The 21,235-nt window shown below is 35.8% G+C and overlaps 2 protein-coding genes across 2 annotated transcripts; one reads left to right on the top strand and one right to left on the bottom strand.

Moving 5' to 3' along the window:
* Nucleotides 1-499: 499 nt before the first annotated feature.
* Nucleotides 500-11,185, top strand: bcl2l16 (BCL2 like 16). The gene is made up of 4 exons (XM_056464586.1): nucleotides 500-698; nucleotides 2,795-3,016; nucleotides 5,097-5,449; nucleotides 10,390-11,185. Exons 2-4 carry the CDS (start codon nucleotides 2,902-2,904, stop codon nucleotides 10,519-10,521), a joined length of 600 nt encoding a protein of 199 aa, XP_056320561.1. The 5' UTR covers nucleotides 500-698; nucleotides 2,795-2,901; the 3' UTR covers nucleotides 10,522-11,185.
* Nucleotides 11,186-11,753: 568 nt separating this feature from the next.
* Nucleotides 11,754-14,406, bottom strand: tubb2b (tubulin, beta 2b). Its single transcript, XM_056464585.1, has 4 exons — nucleotides 14,283-14,406; nucleotides 13,255-13,363; nucleotides 13,041-13,151; nucleotides 11,754-12,957 (listed from the first exon to the last, which is right to left on the bottom strand). Exons 1-4 carry the CDS (start codon nucleotides 14,337-14,339, stop codon nucleotides 11,897-11,899), a joined length of 1,338 nt encoding a protein of 445 aa, XP_056320560.1. The 5' UTR covers nucleotides 14,340-14,406; the 3' UTR covers nucleotides 11,754-11,896.
* Between the last annotated feature and the right edge of the window lie 6,829 nt (nucleotides 14,407-21,235).

Here is a 21,235-nt window from a genome sequence, read left to right as displayed (position 1 = left end):
GGAGTATTTTTGTTTTTCATTAAGCACCATCTAATGTCAGGGAGAGGTATTGCACGTTCACTCAGATCATCGCCATTGACAAAACACTAGGGTATGAACATCGTGAAAAACACAGAGTACAAGCACAAGTGAAAGTCTGCACGTAATCCTTTATCCTGAACTTGTTTTGTTTATTTTTCTTAGACTTTTTTAGCACAAGCCCTATAAAAAACAAAATCCTCCATTGTTGATGATTTCTCCCCACATTTGGCAGATTTAAGGGTGTTAATTTTTAACTCCGCCTGTTTGTAATGAAAACACTTTTTGAGAAAATACTTCCAAATTAAAATCCATAAAACAATTTCCCCCCCTCTAAAATATACTACTCAATTACAATGCAGAATAGCCTGGAATTACTCTGGAAGCGTGCGTTATAAACAAACACACACTGTATAGGCACCGAAAGGTTATGAGCGCCTCTCGTCCGAGTGTTACTGCATGTGGAGTATTTATAGCTGTACCCATGAAGAGCCTTAGTGTCATTGGATAACTGTTCATGCACTGGATCTGTTACAGACAACAGAAGGAAATATAATCAACGACAGCATGCACATGTAATCGGTTCGCTCTCGAGAATCTCCAGTTGTATCTTGCACTTCTGTCAGCTGTTAAATGATCCCAGTTGTTTGGTTATGGTATGATTCACGTCTGAGAAAAGGGTAAGTCAACGGGCCTTCACATGTAGTGTGTGTGAATTTCAGATTTGCTCTGGTTGATGATCATGTTCTGTCACAAACGATCTGGACATTTACTTTTTGATGAATCTGACAGTCAATTTTTGTCACGTTAACTTCTTTTATTTCCTTCAATGTTACAGCTGCTTATATAGACGTCAATGACGACAAGTATATCAACAAGAAAGACAAGGAAAATATACTTTATTTATAAATGCCAAGTTTATAGTATTCATGTTGGTTATGAAAGTGTTATTGTATTTAAGAGGAGTTCAGAATTAATGACTGTAAAATTTCATGTCGTTCGCAGAGTGTGTGGGGGCGGGTGTATTTTCTTTTTTCACTTACATTGCATGACATTTTATTTTCTAAACTATTGTTTAAATGTAACTTTGAATGATTTTTGTCAGATCATTTCATATATATTTTTTAATTACTTTATTTTAAGGATTTATAAATATATATATATATATATATATATATATATATATATATATATATATATATATATATATATATATATATATATATATATATATATATATATATATATATATATATATATATATATACACACAGAACAAGAACAAACATTGGCTCGTACTTTAGACAAACAAAAGACAATATAAAAGAAAACAACAAAGAAAAGAGACAAAAGAACAAAAAAAAAAAGAAAAACACACATCATAGTCACAAAACATACAATCAAAACTAGAGAAGGTGTATAGTTTAAACCTCAGAGGGGTCACTGGATTGCTCTTAAGATGTAGATTTGTCAAATAAATCAAGAAATTGACCCCAGGTAGCCAAAAATGTTCTCGTGGAGCCAGTCTGAGTCTTTCCATCTGAATAACAGATATCATATCAGAAATCCAGTTCTGCAATGAGGGGGGAAACGGTGATTTCCAATTATTAAGCAAGATCATTTCATATTTGATGAGAATTTTGTAAACCTTTGTAAAGCAATAATTTTTTATTTATTATTTTTCAGTTCCTCCAAAATACCAATGTTTCTTGAGATACAAAAAAAATACAACTAGTTTCATAATTTTCACTGCAAAACACAAGCAAGCATTGAAGCAAATAATGACATTATCATACATCATACAGTGACATATGTTTTGAGAAAAGCCATTAAAAATCATTTTAGCCAAAACAAATCTTTCCAAAATCCTGAAGGGAATGTATTTTTATATTTGGCTTGAATGTTTGCCATCATGTGCCTTAGTTTATTGACTTAATATTTACTTTGGGCTGTTTTTTTAAATTACAAACATTTTGTAAAATAAATAAATAAATGAAATAAAAAATAATATCAAATAATATTTTTTTTTATTATTTTTAAAGAATTAAAACATATATTTTTAATACATACATATAAATAGTCAACATAGAAGATGTGCAGTCACATTTTGTGTATTTTATTTATTTATTTATTATTATTATTATTGTTATTATTAAAATTGTGTTTTAAAAATGGCTAAATGTTTTCCAGAAGCACGGAGAGTTTGTAAGAAAGTGTCTAGTGCATACAGAGAGGAGCGAGTGTGTCACTATAAACAATCTAATTAACTAACAGTAAAATTAACAGACAGTTGTTGTTGTTGTTGTTTTTCAAATAAATATTAGAGCGCTTTTGATTTTAAAAAAAGCCCAGCACCACAGACTCAATGACTTTATCTAAAGAGAATCTGAATACTGAAAGCAGAGAGTGTGTTACTTACACCTGGTATATAACAATATCATTAACTAACAATATAATTAACAGATATTTGTCACAGGGGTTTGCATGTTCTGCCCGTGTTGGTGTGGGTTTCCTCCGGGTGCTCCGGTTTCCCCCACAGTCCAAACACATGCGCTATAGAGGAATTGGATACGCTTAATTGTTCGTAGTGTATGAGTGTGTGTGAATGTGAGAGTGTATGGATGTTTCCCAGTATTGGGTTGCAGATGGAAAGTCATCCGCTGCATAAAACATATGCTGGAATAGTTGGCGGTTCATTCTGCTGTGGTTACCCCTGAAATAGAAGTCGAAAGAAAAATAATGAAACTGAAAACTGATCTTGAATTTCTTTTCATAGATCTGATTAATCAGAACACGCAGCTTATGTAGATGATAATGGCATGGATGGAGACCTAAAGACACAACATTTGGACGCTGTAGTTTGACCTGTGTGTATGTGAGCTGATGGGACGGTCAGACGATGCTGTGATTGGTCGAGGCCTGAACAGTCCAGATCCACTGGTGCGTGAAGCCTTTCTGATGGCGTACGACTACATCAACTATGTGACGGCCAAACCAGGTTATAACAGCTCTGTTTTATTTGCAATACTATTTTTACAATTGTTGTAAAATATCTTATAATAAATAGTTTCTGTATTTTGTGATTAACAAGTGTTTATTTGCAGTTGTGAATTGCATTATGGGCAACATGGTGGCTCTGTGGTTAGCACTGTTGTCTCACTGTTTCCTCCGGGTGCTCCGGTTTCCCCCACAGTCCAAACACATGCGCTATAGGGGAATTGATGAACTACATTGGCCGTAGTGTGTGTGTGTGTGTGTGAATGAGTATGGGTGTTTCCCAGTACTGGGTTGCAGCTGGAAGGGCATACGCTGTATAAAACATATGCTGGAATAGTTGGCGGTTCATTCAGCTGTGGCGACCCCTGATAGTTTAGGGCAGGGGTGTCAAACATACGACCTGTGGGCCAGATCACGCCCGCAAACTAATTTAATGCAGCCCGAGAGATGATTCTGTAAAGTATAAAACTGAGCTGCAATTACTCAATAAAAGAAACTGCTGTTCCAATTGTGCCCACTGGATGGCGCAATAGCAAACTGTTAATTTAATCCAATCCAGAAGCCTGAATTTGCGTCAGTTTGACAGCCATCTCAGAGAGAAAGATCTCATCTATACCCTGTCATACCACACTGAAGTGATCTCACCAGGAAACGTAACTATTTTACGTTTTGTCAGTTTAGTGGCTAATTCGTACGAGTTCAGTCATATGAAAATGTACCATTTGAAAAAGGAGGCGTGGCACCCAACCATACCTGTCTCCCGTATTTTACAGTTCTATCCCGCTATCATGCCGTAAAGGTATTTTCCCGTATTTTCAGTCTTTCTCTGAAGGGTGGTAAACATTAAAGAGCCGATCCTCCCTATACTCAACCCATACCGCCGAACCACCAGGGGCCGCCCTTACTCTTAAATGTGAGTCTGTTCTGTGCTTTCGCTTTGTTCAGGCATGAAAACACTTTGAAATAAATATATAAACGGCGGGATTCCCTTTCCTTTCCATTACAGGAGTCGTCTCCCCTTCATATGCAATCCTCAAAGCAGTCATGTAGCAGAGCGTGACTGTCAGCTGACGCGCTCCATAGTGATAAATAGACGCTGTTTCCCAAACGGATTCTGTCCACGCGATTTGAAGCGGAGTGAAAGTCTGGGTTTTGGGTGCGTGTTTGAACAGACATATAAAAATAATTAATAATAATAACATCTAAAGATGTCGATCTTGGTGTTTTTTTTTTCAAACACAACTAATTCCGGCCTAAATCAGTATAAACAGTCAGGAAAGCAATCGAAAGCTTTCATTATAACGTTAGACGTGTGCATTTTTAAAGTGACACCTCTGTTATTTAATGTAATCAAACTAAAAAAATCTAAATAAATAAGAGATTCACTCGTTTAATCAGAATGTGTACGTTATACAGTGAAGAAACGGCTAATGAGATTTGATAGCTTGATTCTATTTCATTATAATAGCTTTTAATTGTAATAAGCTGAACTGTTTGCTAATGTATTTGCTGCTATATATATAAATATGTATACTATTTATTTTTTCTTTTGTAAATAATAATAATAAAACATATTTCTGACCATTTGGGGGGAGGGGGAGGCCCTTATTATGGTGGGCATATTCCTTATTTTCACATCCCAATGTTGACAGGTGCAACCACACCCCTAAACCCAACCATCATTGGTGAATAAGCAAATCGTACTAAATTGAGATTATTGAGAGGTCATACGAATTCATACAAATTAGCCACGATGTTTGGAACCAGATATCTTTGTGAGCAAGTTTTGTCAGTAATGAGCGTAAATAAAAGAAAGCTCACGCACAAACACTTGAATGACATCCTGAAGTTGACTGCCACTCAGGATGTGAAAGCTAAAAGATGCCAGGTATCAGGTGTCAAACTGCAACCTCACTGCATGAGACACCCTGATATAGTTCTGCAGACATCCCAAGTCTGAGTTCCGGGAGTCTCCCGCTTCTGAACAGATTTTACTCCATGTGGCCCCTGAGCTACTAAACCGAATGAAAATGAATGAATGAATGAATCAATGAATGAAAATATCCTTGTGTCCAAACTAGGTGTCCTGTTGTGTCCGGCGCCGTCCCGTGCCTCTGCTGCCCTGCGCCACGCTGGAGACGAGCTGCTGATCCGCTTCCCGATCTTCTTCCGCCGCTGGCCGCGAGTTTTCCAGGACGTGACAGAGCACACGGCCTGCCCCACGCTGCTCTCCATCCTGGACGAACACTTCGCTCCGACGCGGCGCAGGGATCTGGCCTGGAGCGCCGTGCTGTCGGTGTTCGTTCTGGCGGGTCAGCTGGCTCTGCACTGCCAGGACAGGGGCATGGAGGACATCACACCGCAGATACAGGAGTGTGTGGGCAGCTACGTGGAGAGGGTCATCTGCCCTGAGATCCGGGACAAAGGAGGATGGGTGAGTGGCGTTAGCAGAGAAGGGAAGTAACCAAGTACAAATACTACGTTACTGTACTTAAGTAGATTTGTTTTGGTATCAGAACTTTACTCCACTATTTATTTGTCTGACAACTTTTTACTTCTTACATTTTTACACAAATATCTGTACTCTCTTCTCCTTATATTTTTTAATTTGGTTCATTACTTTTCTTTTAATGTGTTTTGTGCTGCGATCTATATTATTTCTTGTCATTGCGCGAGTTGAACGCCTTTTTGATTCAATCGATATATTTTTTGTCAAAAATTTATAGCTTTTATCTTCAAGCCACAATCGTGAAGCAATAACACCCACGCATGTTTTTAAATGACCGAGGTGGGATAGTGCTGCTACCTGCGCAGATTACGCAACAGGCACACTCGCAGACTCCAGACGACATTACATCACATTCAAAAGCATACTTAAATAGGTAAATATTTGGAAACATACATTATTATGAAAGCAAAATAATTACATTTGCAATCAGTTTCAAGCACTTTATCCGAAATTTTCAAAGCTTACATTAAAACAGATTCAATTCAAGCATTTTCGAGGATTTACAGAACACGCTAGCACCCTGCAGACAAGTGATTCTCCAAGAAAACCAATTTCAAGAGTTCCCACTTAGATATGCTTGGCGTATAAAGCAGGTTTGGCATGCTGTCTCGGAAGAGAACCCTGAGCTCGGAGATATTTGAGCCCAGGGCTCCCGCCCGGTCGATAAGCATATCAGGAGATCCGAGATCAGGTAGGTCTCGAGAGCTCCGCCTTTAAAAGGGAGGAAAAGGAGGAGATGGGGTGGAAGGGGGGATTCTTCCAAACGAAGATAGAAACAGTAGGGAGAAAAGTGATCCATTTATAGTAAACTAGGATCACTCTGATTGGATTATTACTGATTACAGATGAGCGGCCAGCCGTGCTCAATCATATCACGTGCTCCTCTCGAAATTAGTTTATGAAACTTCACTTCAATATATATAAAATGCTTAATATTGCCAAAGAGTCGGAAATTTCTGTACTTGTGCCAAAAAATGGATGATTATAAGATTGTGCTATCTAAAACATGACTCATCATTTAAAAGCATATATTTAATGAAACTCATGAACATTAATTATTAAGCTCTATAATACAAAACAACTGGTAAAACGTAAATCTATAGGAATTGTAAACTAAACATTTAAGGCATTTTTAATAAACATTTGGTGAGCATTTTCTGATAAATACATCTTCATTATTGATATCCGCACCTTTTGGCGTTTGCTTTCCACCACGCACGTGAGCTGACAAAAGTCCTGCATATGCAAAGTGTACAGACATTTTAGTATCTCGTTACAATTCTTTTGCACAATTCTATTTCTATTTTAAAATTAAGTCAATTAAATGAACTTTTAAGTGATTACAAAGGTATATTGTGAAAAATGGAAAAATAAAAATGTTTTAATTGTACAGGGGAAAATGTAGTTCTGTAACATGTTTGTGAAAAATGTTGTGAAATGTTTAGCAAAATCAGAATCAGAATCAGAAAGAGCTTTATTGTCAGGTATGTTCACTCATACGAGGATTTTGTTTTGGTGACAGAGCTTCTACAGTGCAACAGGATAACAGAGACAGGGCAAAAAACAGATAATACATATATTTAAAAAAAATAATATTTTTTTTAAAAACAATTTAAAAAATAGAAAAAAATAAATAAATAACTAAAAAAAAATAGAAAAAAAATTATAAATAAATTAAAAAAATTGAAAAAAATGAATAAATAACTAAAAAAATAAAAAAAATAGAAAAAAAAATTATAAATAAATAAAAAAATTTTAAAAATTGAAAAAAAAAATGTGAAAAAAAAGAAAAAAATAGAAAACCTTGAAAACCCAAAAAATAGATCTTTTGATTTATGATAAAGTATTTTTTATTCTTTATTGTAGATAGAAAAGGTGCATTTACACAAAAAGAAACTTAAAAAAAACATATTTGATGTTTTATATTTACTGAAAATAAATGGACTCATTTTGGATACAGCAAAATGCCTTTAAATAGTTCTTGAAGAAACCCATTTGACACTGTTAAGGTACAAAGTGTATTGTCACTGTAGCGGTACCTTCATGGATCAGATTTGTACCTTTGATGTAGGTGCAATATTGGTACATTTTGGTTTCCCATGGTACAAATCATCTCCTTAAATGTACAAACTGCAGTGGTACAAATTTGTTTCTTTGTCTTAAGGTACAATTCTGTTCCATATAAAGATACTGCCCCAGTGACAAGGGTTTGTACCAGTGGTGTAGTCGGGGCTGTACTCAGTATGCCTACTTTTTTCTACTAGCTGTTTGGGTATTATGACTTCTGAGGATCAATAATTGCGTATACCCTCGGTATACTCACTTGTTTTGCTGATTAGACTACCCTAATTTACGTGTATTTGCATCCCCTTTAACTGTATACCAAATGTTTTTTAACTCTCATCTTAATTTGTTTTTCGAAGTCAACTGAATGATGTCTCGCTGAAACGTTCAGGTAAAATTATAATACAGCATGAGCGGGTTGGGTGGGTAATAGTACACCACCTTTTTTTTAAGGACTCCACTGGTTTCCACACATTTTATGCTCAGTTTATGCACATTTCTTCTTAGATAAAAAGTTTATCCTACTCAGTTGTGCGCATTTGTTTTTTATGCACGTTTTCAAAATGGATAGCATCTTGGCGTTTGCATTAAGCAGATAGAAACATAGCTATTCTCTTCTCCTTAAAGAGTTCATAAATTGAGAAGACCACTTTTACTTGAGACTTTAATATATAAGAAGTCATTTAAATGCATGCTTAACTGTAATCATACATGGCTCCAAGAACACTTTTGTGCACCAAAAGAAAATATGACTTTGTTTGCCAATATGTTCTGTATCAGATTAGGGTCCTATATGACGAGCAGAACGATGCTTTGTGCTGTGCTTCTGACTCCCTGACAGGCAAACAAAGTCATATTTCCAGATTTCTTTCATGCACAAATGTATTCTTGGAGCTTCGTATGATTACAGTTGAACCACTATAGTCACGTGAAGGGTTTTGACAATGTTTTTGGGTGCTTTATAGTGACCAAATATATGATTAGAGTTTTGACTTGCATATTAATGTTACAAGAGATGCTGATGAAGTTATTTTGATACAAGATTATGAGAACATATGAATTTAACACAAAAATACTGATGTGCATGAACAGAACACTTATAATAATTGATGCAATACTGCATAAAAGTATGGTAATGTTCAGTTTCATGGTGATTTAAGCATTTGGTTCCATTCTGAGTCATTATGATGATTCATCGCTGTCAGCAGATGTTTGCTTAGCTGAGGCAGCTGTTTCAAAAATACTGGAGGTGTCAGTGAAATCTGGACTTGCAGGATATGGTGGAATAATTTCAGTTTATTGCAGAATTAGAAATGCACCCACACACACACACACACACACACACACACACAAAGAATAATTAGACTGTTAGAAGTAGATTTGTCCCCAGAATTTTTAATAAAACGTGAAAAGCCAAAATAAATTAACATTGTTTAATATTGCAGAATGGGAAAGGTGGAAATTTGCCTCATTGGTAACTTAATTTCAGAGTATTTTTTATTTAAAGTCATTTATAGCATAATAAACAATACATACTAATTAAAATCAATGGTGCAAACTTATTATTTATTATTAATCTATTGTATTGATTATTATCTATTGTATTTAATAGGTTATCTCACATAATTTTACATAAATTAATATTCTGCAGTTAAGCTGGTTAAATATACAAGTGTCTATATTCAGTTCAAGTCATTCCTTTAAGATGTGCACTGCTGGAAAAAAACAATGAACTTTTGACTACAACTAAATACCATTACAAAAATTTAAATGTAACCATCAAATCTACTACATTTGAATGACTTCTACTGCGTTTGGGGACATATTCAATTAGGATTTATTGGATTTAACATGCAACATTACAATAGAGAACTTACAGTTTCCATTAAAACCAATACAGTTTACATTTTAACCAATAAAATCATTACAAATTGTTTCTATTGTTTAGTTTATTGACATTATTTGACAGAAATGACCATAACTAATAATTAGAATGTTATATTTACTCTTCATGGCATGAGACAGTTTATCATGTTCTGTGTACACAGTCATATCTCTTAAACATAATTTAGGACTACACGACATCTTCCATTTTATTTTTAGCGTAAGGAACGATACGGCTGTGGATCCATACATCAGCATCAATGTTGTGACACAATAATTAGTGACGTATAATAATAATTAATATTTTACCAGTACTGTGACAAGCCTGTGCTGGCTTTAGGGTTGGGGTAGGGGTAGCCATTAAAAAATACAATTTAATAGGTAATTTAATAAATAACATAATGCTCAGTACAACTACTGTTTTACATTACTGTGACGGTTGGGGTTGTGGTAGACGTTATTAAAGTTCAATCAATGGTAAATTTTATAAAAATATATAAATAATTCTCGTTAACTAGCAACAACCGTAAGAGTGAGCGCGCCATTTTGAACTTTATTGTGCGCAGCTTCCGGTCTCGTCATCCGCTTCCATTAATTTCAGCTGTACAAAACCAGTAACGTCAGGTTAAGTTCTGTGTGATTTTTCAAACTATTTGTTATGATATCGTCTTAATTTAACGTTTTAACATACCTGTCTGTAACAAAGACGTGCAAGGTTACTTATAAATGGCGGGTAAGGAAAAAAATCTCTTACAAAAGCGAACATTGGGTTATTTTCGTTCAATTCTCAATCAATTAACCGATAGCGCCCTCTTCTGGACTATTATTAATACAAATACTAAACAGATTTAAAGAAAACAATTATACCTGAGTGAAAATGTGTTAGTTTTATCTCTGACTTGGCGTGTTTTTCTCAGTCAGGTTTTATCAGTCGCTTTGGAGAGAAGCAGAATCTTGAAGACCAGGTGATAAAGGTCTGCTGCTGGTCCCTGCTCCTGCTATGTGTTGGCATCTTATCCTATTTCATATGGACAAGAAGAAAAACTTAGTCAACAGCGCCACCTGCTGAAAATATGTAGTAAGGACACTCACGACTAACAACGTGGATGTGGTAAGAGTGACTAAAAATTCAGAATTACGGCTTATTTGACATAAATTGTAAGCCTTCCATTGTTATTAGGCTAACGCCATGCTATCAATATATGTGTATAGTTTAACACCACAAGAAATAATACCTTATTATTCTATAAAATGTTAGTTTAGTATATTCTACATTGAATTGATAAACTGTAGTATACTTTACAAGTCAACTAGCAGACTGGTATACTGTCTAGTATTAGCATTTAGCTTGGTATTGCATTTATACTTTATGTGTATCCCACACTATAGACAGAATTGTAGTGAACTGATATTTTCAAAGAGCTGCTAATATATAAAGCGTGTTTTGCGTGCTTTATGAGGTAAAATGATTTACAATATTTGATCTTTTTAGTAAACACTGATTTGATGCGTTTCTGATTGCCTTACAAATTGGTTTAAAATGTATGACGTCTAAGATTTCCTGACTACATGTAATTTCTTGATTGTAGTAATTATTTACTATTACTAGTATAATTACCACAATAAACTACATTACCGCAGTTTACTATGGTATATTTACTCTAAGGTTCTATATATACACCAGTCTCATTGTTAGACCTGTTTGATATTAAAATGTTTACTGTAAAAATGAACATTCTGTCCTTTACTCAACATTGTTATAAAACTGAGTTTTTATTTGGAATATAAAGATACTTTGAGAAATGGTCAAGAAAATTGGTTACCAACATTTTTAAAAAGGTTTAAATGATGGTTAATTAAATATAAATTATATTGGCTGAGATTGTCTTTAACAATACATAAACGTATGAATTGCATCACTACGTTTATAAGCATATATTTGGTATTAAATGTCTCAAGTACCAAAAAAAGTACCATTTTAACTAGTTTACCAGTAATCCATTTATTCCTTTCCAACTTCAAAATGTATTAGCAAAATTGAAATCTCAATTCACTTGCACACGTTGCGTTTTACCATTCTAATAATGCATGGGAAAGTTATTTAGTGGGACTGTTGAATCTTATGACTGGTAAAGCAAATATACTTCTGGCATGAGATCAGTTTGATGTCTAGAGGCAATCCCAACAGGTTTAACAAGGATCTGTCAGTGTATGTGACCAGCGAAGAATGAGGATGGGTTAATTCACATTATGAAATTCGTAATGCAATGAAAGAGACATGTTAACAGAAGAAACAGCCTTTTATTGACATCTGTACAAACATGAGGAAGAGTAGGACAAAGAAAAAGGACTTTGGAAGGTTTATTTTCCTTGTACTTGAGCAAAATGATACAGCCTGGAAAACGACACATATATTAAAGCGATTTAAGCCAGCTCTTCCTCTCCCTCCTCCTCAAACTCGCCCTCCTCCTCGGCGGTGGCGTCTTGGTACTGCTGGTACTCGGACACCAGGTCGTTCATGTTGCTTTCAGCCTCTGTGAACTCCATCTCATCCATACCTTCGCCTGTGTACCAATGGAGGAAAGCCTTACGCCTGAACATAGCCGTGAACTGCTCGGAGATGCGCTTGAAGAGCTCCTGGATGGCAGTGCTGTTGCCGATGAAGGTGGCGGCCATTTTCAGGCCACGTGGAGGGATGTCACAAACGGCGGTCTTGACGTTATTGGGGATCCATTCGACAAAGTAGCTACTGTTCTTGTTTTGAACATTGAGCATCTGCTCGTCGACCTCCTTCATAGACATGCGGCCACGGAAGATGGCGGCGACTGTGAGGTAGCGGCCGTGACGCGGGTCGCACGCAGCCATCATGTTTTTAGCATCAAACATCTGCTGTGTGAGCTCGGGTACGGTTAGAGAGCGGTACTGCTGGCTCCCCCTGCTGGTCAGAGGAGCGAAGCCGGGCATGAAGAAGTGGAGACGAGGGAAGGGCACCATGTTGACAGCCAGTTTGCGGAGATCAGCATTGAGCTGGCCGGGGAACCGGAGGCAGGTGGTCACGCCACTCATGGTGGCAGAAACGAGATGGTTGAGATCACCGTATGAAGGTGTGGTGAGTTTGAGCGTGCGGAAGCAGATGTCATAAAGAGCCTCGTTGTCAATGCAGTAGGTCTCGTCTGTGTTTTCAACCAGCTGGTGGACAGACAGCGTGGCGTTGTAGGGCTCCACCACTGTGTCGGACACTTTTGGTGAGGGCACCACGCTAAAGGTGTTCATGATGCGGTCGGGATACTCCTCACGGATCTTGCTGATGAGGAGGGTGCCCATACCAGAGCCTGTTCCTCCACCGAGGGAGTGGGTGAGCTGGAAGCCCTGCAGGCAATCGCAGCTCTCGGCCTCTTTGCGAACCACATCCAGGACAGAGTCCACAAGCTCCGCTCCCTCTGTGTAGTGGCCTTTAGCCCAGTTGTTTCCAGCACCACTCTGACCTGTTTTGATTAATAAATTCTTAATTTCCAAATTTCAACAACAAACATGATATTTTTATTAAGTATTTAATATGAACACCCACCAAAAACAAAGTTATCTGGTCTGAAAACCTGACCAAAGGGTCCGGACCTCACAGAGTCCATAGTACCAGGCTCCAGATCCACCAACACGGCACGGGGCACATATTTGCCTCCTACAAGATTCCAAAGGCAGGGTTATACCTTGGTAAAACTATAAAATAAAAATTACATCATTTGTAAAACATCACAAAATGTCATAATGATATGCTGTTGCACCTGATGCCTCGTTGTAATAAACATTGATTCTGTCGAGCTGAAGGTCGCTGTCTCCATGATATGTGCCAGTGGGATCAATACCATGCTCATCGCTGATCACCTCCCAGAACTAATGAAAAAAAAATATATATATATTAGTGTAAAAACAGACAACCGTAAATGTAAATAATAATAAAAAAAAAAAATTTACATGGACTGACATTTTAGTCATTAAAACTGCTTATCAAATGATCACAAACTAGTTTTACAAATATTTAAAAACATTTCTTATTAACACTGTCTATCTACAGATATTGTCTGTAGATAGATTTTGGATTTTATGAAGAAAATGTGTCCACCTTATCCTTTTATATCGGTTACAACTCGCCTACGTTGTAAACAATTCGTCTTCTTTAAACTCCTCCCGCCTAAAATTCGCGCGCGCGCCATGAGCACCGGTTGGCTGAAATCCATTTCCGGTGCGTTTCAACGTAATCGATTTGCTGGGGCTAAAATATTTTTTAAAAATGCAAAAATAATAAAATTAGCATATTTCGCTTTGATTTTAATAGGATTTAGTGCGTACTACTATTGTAGTCCAAAAGCCGGAGTTTGGTCGTATTTAAACGGCGCTTAAACGTCCACTTCCTTTTTGCCGCACTGCAGTGGATCTGACAAAGGGAAGTTCCAGACAGACGCCGGTGAGCACAACCAGCTGGCACCAAAAATTATACATTCACTAGACAACTGCTAAATTTCGTCGTATTTTCACAATACATCAAACGTTTTACAATTGAACAAAATCAACAGGTAATGGGGAAGCACATGGATGGCCTAGATTTCATTTGGGCGACATCAGAATTTCATTTTTAGGCGGGTCGCATTTAACTACGAACAATACAGCACGGGAAAAACAATATAGAATTTAATTAAGCATTTATTTTACAATTAACTCGAAGAAAACGCAAATTGTTGATTGATATAAATCTCCTATTGTGTAAATACACATTAAACCAACAACTGCAGATTTGGATTAAATGAACACACACCTTGGCTCCAATCTGGTTTCCGCATTGTCCAGCTTGAAGATGCACGATTTCCCTCATTTTAGCTCGAGTGGTTGGGGTTTGAGAAAGCAGCAAACCTTTTTCTTTCTTCTACTGGTTGGGAGTAGACGCTTCCCCCATATAAATAGACTCTTCCCTTCCCCCGCTCCACACACTAGGTATGTATCAGCACGCCATTAGCTGTCTTCGAAGAGCACGCCCTATAAGCATAATTCTAACCAATCACAGTTGATCTCAAGAGTACGGACTGGCCCTCCTCTCCTGTCAATCACATTTCAGTCGAACGTATGATTTTATACCGCAGCAGGTTTTGTACAGAAAAAAAGAAAAGAAAATAGTCGACATACCACATAAGCAAAGCCCTGTAATGAAGCTGTAAATCGCACACACTGAAAACGCTTGTTTGCTTATGACACGGACATGTTTTGTATGCCACTGTTCAGTCTAAACAGCTATAAATAAAAACAGGAAGTGAAAATATAACATATTTACACGTCAGAGACATCTTAACATGAATTCAATAGATTATTTAATGAATAAACACAGAACATATCATTGTCCCCGTAATGTATGGCGCATTGCTCATTTACTGCATGACGGTAACATTACTTTCCTCCATTACTCTTTCCTCCATTTTCTTTAATTATATGTAATTAAATGCTGGCTACTGGCTAAAACACACTCACACCCACACCCAGATCGATAGATAGATAGATAGATAGATAGATAGATAGATAGATAGATAGATAGATAGATAGATAGATAGATAGATAGATAGATAGATAGATATTGTAAATATATATATATATATATATATATATATATATATATATGTATATATATATATATATATATATGTATATATATATATATATATATATATATATATATATATATATATATATATATATATATATATATATAAAGAGTTTAGATGCAAAAACCTCTAAATGACGTCTGAAATTGTTAAAAATTGCATTTTTATCAGGCTCATGTGTGTATGTTCAGTAATATCACTTTTATGGCAAGGAATAAGTCCTTTTCCTGGTCTTTAAAGTGAAATATCTCAACATAATCAAAGGAGGCTGAGAAAAATGTTCATTTTCGATGGAAATTTCAAATGGCACTTTGCATCTGAACTCTTTATATATATATATATATATATATATATATATATATATATATATATATATATATATATATATATATATATATATATATATATATATATGTATGTATATATATATATGTATATGTATATATGTATATATATGTATGTATATGTATATATGTATATATATATATATATGTATATATATATATATATATATATATATATATATATATATATATATATATATGTATGTATGTATGTATGTATGTATGTATATATATATATATATATATATATATATATATATATATATATATATATATATATATATATATATATAATAGGTTTGGAGTTAAAATATAGAGTCTGCATAGTGTATATGCATCAATTGGGGGAAAAGTAGGTTTTATAAATCTAAATAGGGAAATCACATTTGCAGCCAATGACTATCAAATTACATTATTGTTCACAGTCATTTTGCTTTGAAGTCATACTTATATGTGATTTCAGACCCAATATTCAAAGTATAGCGTGGTAAACAATGTTAGAGTGTCACAAGTTGTCACTGAAAGAATGTGCGAATATAAAACTAACTTTACCTCAATTAAGCATCATTACGTCTATGGGAAGTCCCCATAAAGATAGCTGTACAAAGTGTGTGTGTGTGAAAGTTAAACTGATAAATGAGTAATTGAGTATATTTTTATTTGAGTGTTGCTCTTCTCAGGCAGACACAGCTCTGCTTTGGGCGCAGTTGTATTATTACAGCTAATCTGCCCGTAGGAGGGAATGCTTGGTAATATAATCTGCTTTGGCACAGTTGTTGTGACTTTAACTCCGAGAATAAGGGTTTGCCCCAGACCTGCTGCTGTATTACAGGGCAAAGTCCTCAGGGGGTTTAAAGGCTGGCCCGATAAGATTGCAGATACTGTTACAGAAGCAGATGGCACACTGATGCCTCTGATTTCAGTCATTTGTCCTGAATCTTATGTACAGTTCACTCATTGTTTCAGCATTATATTAATTTTCCTTCTGCATAGTCTCTGATTTATCAGGAGTCGCCAGAGTGGAATGAACCGCCAACTATTCCAGCATATTTTTTACGCAGTGGATGCCCTTCCAGCTGCAACCCAGTACTGGGAAACACCCATAAACTCTCACATCCACACACACTCATACACTACGGCCAATTTAGTTAATCAATTCCTCTATAGAGCATGTGTTTGGACTGTGGGGGAAACCGGAGCACCCGTAGGAAACCCACACCAACACGGGGAGAACATGCAAACTCCACACAGAAATGCCAACTGGCTCAGCTGGCACCAGCGACCTTGCTGTGAGGCGACAGTGCTAACCACTGAGTCACCGTGCCGCCCTAAAACAGGTTAATATATAGAGCAAAAAAATAATTAAAAATACAGAACCAGAGCACTTAGATGAGTCAGGGCAAAATTTAAAGGGACAGTTCATCATTTTTCACCCATTTACTCATCCTTTACTCACACTCAAGTGGTTCTAAATGTTTATAATTTTCTTTCTTAAGCTGAACAAAATAACAAGGTATTTTAAGAATGCTGGGGAAAGTCATCCATTGACATCCAAAGTAGGAACAAAATACACTATAAAAGTATGAAGAAGTCAACGGCTGTTTTTTCTTCAGTATATCTACCTCTTTTGGAAGAAACTCAAATGGGATTGTTTTATACGTTCCTACATCCACTTTGAATGATTAAAAAAACATTAAAGTCATCTCTCTTACGAGTAATTTGCTTTTTAAAGTAATTTTTTTAAAGTTCAGATTTAGCGATCTTCAGACTGCCTGTTGCGCTCCCTTCGTAGTGCACTTCGAAATCCTTTAGGCCATTTTGAACGCAGCCGTGGCTCATGATTAAGTTATAGGTGATTTAAAAGCTGTGATTTAAAAGCAGAAATATATGCTACATCAAAATATACAGGATACATTAATGGTTTTAATTCATAGTAGGCTATGAGGAATGTATCTGTACTGTATATGTTATAGGCTACAACAATCTGAATGTGTAGAAGCTGTAAAAGTATTCATTCAGTCATTCCTTTTCCTTCGGCTTAGTCCCTTTATTTATCAAGGGCCACCACAGCGAAATGAACCGCCAACTATTCCAGCATATGTTTTACACAGCGAATGCCCTTCCAGCTGCAACCCAATACTGGAAAACACCCATACACACTCACATTCACACTCATACACTACGACCAATTTAGTTGATCCAATTCCCCTATAGCACTTGTGTTTGGACTGTGGTTCATCAGGGAACCGCCAACTTATCATGTTTTTCACAGCAAATGCTCTTCCAGCTGCAACCCACGACCGGGAAACACTCATTCACACACACACTTATTCACTACGACCAATTTAGTTCATCAATTCCCCTATAGCGCATGTGTTTGGACTGTGGGGGAGACCGGAGCACCCGGAGGAAACCCACGCCAACATGGGGAGAACATGCAAACTCCATACAGATATGCCAAGTGGCCCAGCCGGGATTCGAACCAGTGACCTTCTTGCTGTGAGGCCACAGTGCTAACCACTGAGCCACTGCGCTGCCCTGCTGTAAAAGTAGTTTCGAATAAAAGAAAAAAAACAATAGCCTACTTAAATAATTTCTGAATCTAAATAAGCCTAATTATAAGCAACAAATAAATGACACTTTTTACAATATTATTTGACCATATATCTGATTTATATTTGAGATTAGAATGCATGTTAACTTTTTGTAACTGGTTTTATGTTTTAGATTATGTAATATACTCAATAATGTTTAAAAAGTAAATATAGGCCCTATACAATATGTGCCGTTTACATTCATTCATTTTCCTTTGGCTTAGTCCCTTATCTATCAGCGGTCACCACAGTGGAATGAACCTCCAACTAATTCAGCAATTTTTTTTTTTCGCAGCGGATGCGCTTCCAGCCACAACCCAGTACTGGGAAACACCCATACACTCTCACATTCACACACACACACTCATAAACTGTGTATAATAGTGTATGTGTGTGAATGCAAGAGAGTATGGATGTTTCCCAGTAATGGGTTGCAGTTGGAAAGGCATCCGCTGCGTAAAACAAATGCTGAATAAGTTGGCGGTTCATTCCGCTGTGGCAACCCCTGATTAATAAAAAACCTAAGCCAAAAAGAAAATGAATGAATGAATGATTGTAAAACCATGACACTATATCATGCAACCATCAATAATGCGTTTAATGGAGATTTTTCTCAATATTTAGATTTTTATAAAACATCAGATTCCAGATTTTTTAATTATTGTGTCTCAAATATTGTCCATGCTTAAAAAAACATAATTTCTTTATTCAGCTTCTATGTAATCCATAAATATCAATATACAAAAATGTACCCTCATGTCTTATGTTTTGTGGTCAGGGACACAGTAATATTTACCAATATTTACCCCAATCCAGTCACTTCCCTCATGCTATATACGTTTCCTTGGTAATTATCTTGTATTACTTGGAGATGTGTGATATTACAGTAGTAAAATAGGATGCAAATTGGATTCAGGCTTATCTTAGGGTGTGTTCTCATACTCTTGGGTTATTTAGTCTAGGGCTGTTATATCTTTTATTTTGTGGCGTCATAAAATACAGTGTTTACAATAATACTTTTCCATCATTTGAATGAGCTCAGAAACCAAAATAAGAGCATGGAGAGAAAGCTGACCGCTGGAAAGATCAATTTTTACAAAAATTAATTGCATCTAAAAAATAAAACTGTAATTTAAGTGTGTGTACTGTGTGTATTTATTATGTATATATAAAAACACACATGAATGCGTATAATTTAGAGAATGTATTTATATTTAGATTTGAAATACATATGTATATGATACAAATGATATATAATTAAAATAGCTATGTAACAAAATATATATTTTTTTCCATCACATATACATAAGTAATCACTCACCGGCCACTTTATTAGGTACACCTTACTTGTACAGGGTTGGACCCCCTTTTGCCTTCTGAACTGCTTTAATCCTTCATGTCAGAGATTCAACAAGGCACTGGAAATATTCCTCAGAGATTTTGCTCCATATTGACATGATAGCATCACACAGTTGCTGCAGATTTGTCGGCTGCACATCCATGATGCCAATCTCCCGTTCCACCACATCCCAAAGATGCTCTATTGGATTGAGCTCTGGTGACTGTGGAGGCCATTGTCATGTTCAAGAAACCAGTCTGAGATGATTCGTGCTTTATGACATGGTGCGTTATCCTGCTGGAAGTAGCCATCAGAAGATTGGGTACACTGTTGACATAATGGGATGGACATGGTCAACAACAATACAAACAGACCCTAGAGATGGTTGTGCGTGAAGATCTCAGTAGATCAGCAGTTTCTGAAATACTCAGACCAGCCCGTCTGGCACCAACAACCATGCCACATTCAAAATCACTTAAATCCCCTTTCTTCCCCATTCTGATGCTCGCTTTGAACTGCAGCAGATCCTCTTGACCATGTCTACATGCCAAAATGCATTGAGTTGCTGCCATGTGGTTGGAAGATTAAAAATTTGCGTCAACGAGCAGTTAAACAGTACCCAGTAAAGTGGCCGGTGAGTGTATATATTGCACACACACATGTTATGTCAAAACAAACTTATTTTGGATGCGATTAATCGTGATTTTTTTTGCAAATTCGCAAATTTTTACATTTAAAGGTTTATTTAGCTATATTTTCTGTTGGTCCTGTAATTACTCGTCTTTGAGTGTTTTATTAAGTGTTTTATTTTTATATGTCATTATTTAAATGTATTCTTAATCAAATATTAAGTTCTACATAAAGTGAGAAAAATAATCGCATATGAATGAGCACATTTATTGAGTATATACTTTTAAAATCTTACAAAAATAAAAGTATTTTCCATGTACTCAATATATATTAGAGCTGTAAAGAACTGACATTGTGATATTTTGTTTTTCTGCCATATATATTGTAGTTTCAATATGATTTCACAAGATGACTTGAGTATTTGGAAAGAATTCATAATTTAAATAAAATATACGAAAGTATTCAAAAACTTACAAAATAAACTAAAGCACAGATGAAAGCAGAAGAAAGATAAAGATGAAATAAACTGAGCTTCAAAGTTTTCGGTGGAGTCTAACAGCATTGAGGTTCAGAAATGCAATAATCAAATGTAAATTATAACCACATAGTCTTCGCTGTATAAATTAAACAATATTTGTTAAAATCACACACGTTAGAAATTTATTTATTTGCCCAAATGGTTTAAATTCGCTTGAAATCTTACAGTCACAGGCCTTGAATATACTTACTGTATTAGAACTTATCAGATTATTAGGTCAAGTTTTATTAAACCCAGCATGACATTGCAGATCCTGCAATGTGACTATTGCCGATTTGCGCATTGCGATATCAATACTGAAACAATATGTTGTACAGCGCTAGCATATATAAACTATTCATTGATTGAATTAACACATTAGGTATATTATCATGATCATTACCAGCATATGAGATGACTTATTGTAATATGTGATTTTTGTCATTTTGATTCATATTATCAGGAACTTGTAGAGGCTATAAAATGGGTAATGGGTCAAAACATGATAATAGCATCTACTAAATGACTAATATAACTTTAGACTAAGAGATCAAATCTTTTGGTGTGTTTAGATGTCTTTGTTGTGTTCATATTTTTGTCAAACTAGTTTATTTAGAAACAAGCAGAGACCCATCTTTTCAGATCATCTTGTTTGATTTGCATGGCAGCGTTCACACTTCGCACAAGAGTTTGT

Source organism: Danio aesculapii, chromosome 8 (genome assembly GCF_903798145.1).
Source record: "Danio aesculapii chromosome 8, fDanAes4.1, whole genome shotgun sequence".
Taxonomy (NCBI): Eukaryota; Metazoa; Chordata; class Actinopteri; order Cypriniformes; family Danionidae; genus Danio; species Danio aesculapii.
Note: the sequence above shows the minus strand (reverse complement) of the source record. Positions and strands in the feature narration are given on the sequence as shown.